General features: G+C 41.7%; 1 protein-coding gene across 5 annotated transcripts in view; it reads left to right on the forward strand.

The window, feature by feature from the left end:
- Positions 1-1,009: 1,009 nt before the first annotated feature.
- LOC122549378 overlaps positions 1,010-5,522 on the forward strand; it is a 22,897-nt gene continuing 18,384 nt past the window's right edge. For 3 of the 5 annotated variants that reach the window (XM_043689107.1, XM_043689109.1, XM_043689108.1), the window contains exon 1: positions 1,178-1,362. In XM_043689107.1, coding sequence (XP_043545042.1) covers positions 1,251-1,362 — 112 coding nt within the window. In that variant the 5' untranslated portion in view covers positions 1,178-1,250. The other 2 variants (XM_043689110.1, XM_043689112.1) reach the window with 1 other exon arrangement.

Consider the following 5,522-nt stretch of genomic DNA (forward strand, 5'->3'; position numbering starts at 1 on the left):
GATTTTTAACTCTGTTGAAGATAGTTTTACTTCTCGTCATTTTAAATAAACACATCTGCCTTTGAAAGACCATTTCAAAACAATTACTTTGCAAAGATCATTTTTTATTCATTATGTTAATTAGATAATGTGGCAGAAAAAGCATGTGATTAGAACTAATCATGACAGTACGCAAACCTCTGAATAGCTATCAATAAGGTTGTGTGAGTATTTTCAGTTCTGTAGCATTCACTTTAATTGTTTGATAAATACAATCTTGAATGCATGAGAAAAGACAGCCACAGTCCTTCCAAGCAAGAGACTGCCAACCACCTGCTCTACACAACCTTGGTGATACAATATCTTCCAAAGACTCATACTTAGCACCCGTCATAAATACGTATTCAAAATCTTGTTAAAAATAGCAAGGGGCTTGAAGGAGTGAAGAATAAGGGTCCCCAAATTGTTGATGTATGTGTAAGAGAGAAGACCTATAAGGGACGGCTACGTGCCCAATCTTCAGGCAGTCAATCTATTAATATTTTATAAATTCCTGTTTTGAAAATAGAACCAGTCTGACTCAAGACGGGCATACAGACAGACTCTAACCTCACACCTTTAATGCATTGTTTGAGCTGAGATGTCTCTTTTTAATATAAAACCTTAAGTTATCTCGAGCATGTGACTTGAAAGAATTACATATCAATGAACTGAAATCTGCAGCCCATTCTAAAAGATGAAAGACTTAACAGCAATCTAGGTTGGTTCAATATATCATTTCAGTTGCCTGACACTGTAATCTGCTATAAATTCTGTGTCTTCTGGTCCTGCTCCATAGCTACCTGATGAAGGCTCAGTGTTCTGAAAGCTAGTACTTCCAAAATTAACCTGTTGGACTGTAACCTGGTGGTTGTTGTGAGTTTTAAACAAAGTTTGGAAAGTGTGAGAGTGTGAATTAGGAATGAGCGACTGTGGACAGACTGAAAGTGAAAGTAATTAGCAAGTCCGAGACTGCGTGGCGGCTACTCTTGGCACCAATCCCAATATTCACTGATGACTCCAAAGTGTGTGTGCGGAAGGCGGGGAATGTTGGAGATCCCTTCATCAGGAAGCGCCTCAGTCTGGGCTCTGACATTCGTCATGATCGGGATTTCCTTCATTCCCTGGTGACTCAGAATAAAATGACAAATGGTAAGTGGAAGTACAGTGCATGGGAGCTTTGATGACAGCCATGTACTAGTTAATGATAAGAAGTGACTGCTTTCTTATGCATGGGTTCCCTGTGGTCCCGCACTCAAGGTAGGACAGGAATAGAGACGGATTCGCTGCAAACAACCAGCTCTCATGTGGATCAGGAGCCAGAGATGACCGCCTGGGATAGAGGTAGGAGGCCTTTTCCCCTGAGAATGCGCTGCTGCGGTCCACCGGGAGAGAACTGTGGACCCCGCTTTCCCGGTGATCTTTAAAGGCACCTGCTTAAAACTGGAGACCAAGAGTCTTCATCCAGTTCCAGGGCGAATATCCCCAAATTTAATCGGTAATATTTAGCCAAAGTTGAGCGTTGTCCCTCCTGAACTTTTCTCGTATTAATCGGTAATATTTAGCCAAAGTTGAGCTTTGTCCCTCCTGAACTTTTCTCGTACACGACAGCGGGGGGGGGGGGGGGGGGGAGCATACTATTTTCAGACGGAATGTGCCCCTCTTTAACACAGCAGCTCGAGTGACTGTGTAAAATAACCCCATTCAGGGACCTGAAGCTAATGAGGTGGATGGAGAAAGGAAGGCATCTTTTTATCTGTTTGTTGAAAGGTTTGGAAATGGACCTGGAACACAAGAAATTGGATTGTGCTGAGACTGTACTGAGTATTTGCAGGAACCGCGTTAATTTACAGATTGCAAACTGGGTTTTACATTTGAACCACCCCAATTAAAACAATAACACTACAATTCGCTCACTTGAAAATTGGTAATTCCCAAATGACTGAAACAATTGAGTTAAAAGCGGAAATGTTACTTGACTAACGGTTATTTCAGTCTGATGTTCCACATCAGTAAATCGGATACACTGCCTCCAATTTTGCAGAAAGTTACTTTTTTTGAAGGTGACGCGTCTGGTCAGTATCTTGGGAGTACCGACTCGGTAGATTCTTGTGTACGGTTTTCAAGCAGCGAGTTTTGATCACCTGCCTTGCATTCCCTGATGTGGGTGTGGGTGTGTATATACGTACAGGAAAGTGCATCTGTGGATTATTAGATCAGCCATGATCCCATTAAATGGTAAGTAGACCTGATGGGCAGAATGGCTTACCTCTGCTCCCTATGTCTTATGGACTTGTGTCGCTGGAAAAGTAGACCTGGCAAGAAGCAGGTGTGGAACTAATTAGGTAACTGTCAGACAACCAGCAGAAGCTCAATGGTCTCCTTCTCTGTTATATACAATTTTACATCCTTTTCTTTCTATATTGTACAGATCAGATTCTCAAATGCATTTTTATACACCGTAAAATTTGGTGTAATTCTTGTATTGATATGTAAGTAATCAGAGAGCTAATTTTCAAGCTTTAGACTCCAAAAAAGTATCCTGACATTGAAAATCTGATGCTCGACTTTACAGTTGTATTAAATCAGATAATTCCCCTAATCTATAGTATTATTTTAATCCTGTACATTTCTTTTCCCCCAACAAGCCATCACTGTGCAGTCAATTCCAGCATCTTTCGTCGGAGGATTCTTAGAATTCTTTAACACAACTAAAGTGACGAAGACATGCTGCATACTTATTAAATAAACTTGTTAGGATCAGATTTCATAATTTGTTTGACTTGTGCATTCTTGCTGATATGCAATTCTGAGTTTGAATCCACATTTAAATATGACAAAATCATCTCTCCATTTAGGCTGCACCATTTTTATATGGAATTTATTTGCCCAGACTCAAGTTAATTGTTATTAACTCTAAACTCAAGCCTTCTATCATATGGTACACTGACAATCAAGTTCAGTGAAGTAATTTGAGATAACTGGTTAAAATTCACAACATCCAGTCAGAGAGTGGTGCTGTGGTAGAATACATCAGGCTAGAGTTAAAGATCTGGTTTTGCTGTAGTTGAATTATAAAATGCTTATTGTTGATAGTTTGAGAGAGGGAGAAGAGTATACTTTAAAAGGAATTTATTCGAATATTTTGGGTCACTGAGAAATCCTGCATGGGTTAATGCCCTCTGTTTGGGTTAGAGATTACAAGTTTTAAATGCCTGTCACTAGTGTTTGGATGCATCATTCAGAGAAGGAGCAAGTTTGATAGACCTTTTGTTGTAACCTGATAGCCGCTTGCTTCAATGCAGGAAATTATCAGGCAAAGCAACCAGACCTTATTGATTAGTTAGAAAGAAGGTGTGCAGTCAGTTCAGATTTAACACCTTTACAAAGGGAGTGGTAAAGGTATGGAATCAAATGTCAAAGGAAGTGGAGTAGAGACAGTGCTGTAAAATTAAGTGGAAAATGAATGGAAATCAAGTAGGTACAATTAGATTTTTGGGCCCTGTCAGGTGAACTGTATGCGTGACTCGGTTAATTATTGATGTAGTAGCACAATGGACACTGAATCAGTTTGGGTACAGGTAAATAATGTTGAAGGCAAGAACTGCAAAGAGAGAAGCATGCAGAACCTCACACATTAACCACACATTCAGATGGAATATAAGGGAAGAAATAATGGGTGTTGTCAGAAAGATATGGTAATTATCATGGGCAATTTTAACCTACAGACAGATTGGAAGAGTCAGATGGGTAAAGGTAGCTAAGATTATGTGTTGTCTTTGGGACAGTTTATTAGAACAGTATATTCTGGAGCCAACCAGAAAGTAGGATATACTAAATCTGCTATTGTGCAATGAGACATGTCATGACCACAGGTCAAAACCACAAAGTACTGCAGACATTTATTTAACTCTTAATTCCAGAATGTGATTTTTAAGGAAGGTACAGCCAATTGGCCATGGATGTAAACTAATTGACTGGCTAGAGAGAAGGCCCATAGAATGGTATACCTATAGATCTGAAGGGGATTCCAAATAACCCTTCAGAGGGTGGAGAGGCACTTCAAAAGAAACTGGTTCGTGATCTCTCATGACTACTAAATATAAGGGGCTAACAAGCTCCTGTGCTTTATGTCTCAAACTGAAGGCACATTTTTAAAATCTTTTTGAATAATACACAAGAAAAAGGGTTTCCTTTAATCCTTGAGAAGGTGGTGGTGAGCTGCCTTCTTGAATCACAGGCCACCTGCTGTGGGTTGATCCACAATGCCATTAGGGAGGGAATACATGGATTTTGGTCTATCGACACTGATGGAGCAGAGATCTATTTCCAAGTCAGAATGATGAGTGGCTTGGAGTGGCTTGGAGGGGATCTTGAAGGTGGTGATGTTTCTATATATCTGTTGCCCTCGTCCTTCTAAATGAAAGTGCTTGTGGGTTTGGAAGGTACTGTCTGAGCATCTTTGGTGATTTTCTGCAGTGATTCCTGTAGATAGTACACCCCGCTGCTACTGAACGTCACTGATGGAGGGAGTGGATGCTTATGGATGTGGTGCCAATCAAATGGGCTGCTTTGTCCTGGGTGGAGTCAAGCTCCTTAAGTGTTGCTGGAGCTGTTCCTATCCAGGCAAGTGGGGAGTATTCCATCACACTCATGACTTGTGCCTTGTAGATGATAGACAGGCTTTGGGGAGTCAGAAGGTGCAGTGTTCCTAGCCCCTGACCTGCTGTTGTATCCAATGTTTTTATGTGGCAAGTCTAATTGAGTTTCTGGTCAATGGTAACCCCCAAGATGTTGATAGAGGGGGATTCAATTAAATGTCCGGGGAAGTGGTTAGATTGTCTTTTATTGGTGATGGTCATAGCCTGGCATTTGTGGGGCATGAATGTTGCTTGTTAGTCCAAGCCTGGATACTGTCCAGTTCTCATTGCATTTGAACATGGGCAGCTTCATTATCTGAAGAGTTGCAAACAGTGTTAAATGCACAATCATAGAATCAATATAGAATGGGAGCAGGCCACTTAGCCTATTGAGTCCACACCAACCCTCTGAGAAACATCCAGTCCCCCGCCTACCCTGTGTTTCCCATGGCTAATCCATCTAACCTACACTATGAGCAATTTGGCATAGCCAGTTCACTTAAACTGCCATCCTTGGACTGAGAGAGGAAATCCATGCAGATACGGTGAGAATATGCAAACTCCACACACAGTCGTCTGAGAATGGAATTGAACCCGGGTCCCTGGCACTGTGAGGCAGCAGTGCTAACCACTGAGCCACTCTTTGGCGAACATGCCCATGTCTGACATTATGATGGAGGGAGGGAAGTTTGTTAATGAAGCAGATGAAGATGATTGGGCCTAGGACACTTTAGAGATGTTCTGGACCTGAGATAACTCAGGTGGGCGGCACGGTGGCACAGTGGCTAGCACTGCTGCCTCACAGCGCTAGAGACACGGGTTCAATTCCCGCCTCAGGCGACTGACTGTGTGGAGTTTGCACGT

The sequence above is a fragment of the Chiloscyllium plagiosum genome, chromosome 4 (assembly GCF_004010195.1).
Source record: "Chiloscyllium plagiosum isolate BGI_BamShark_2017 chromosome 4, ASM401019v2, whole genome shotgun sequence".
Taxonomy (NCBI): Eukaryota; Metazoa; Chordata; class Chondrichthyes; order Orectolobiformes; family Hemiscylliidae; genus Chiloscyllium; species Chiloscyllium plagiosum.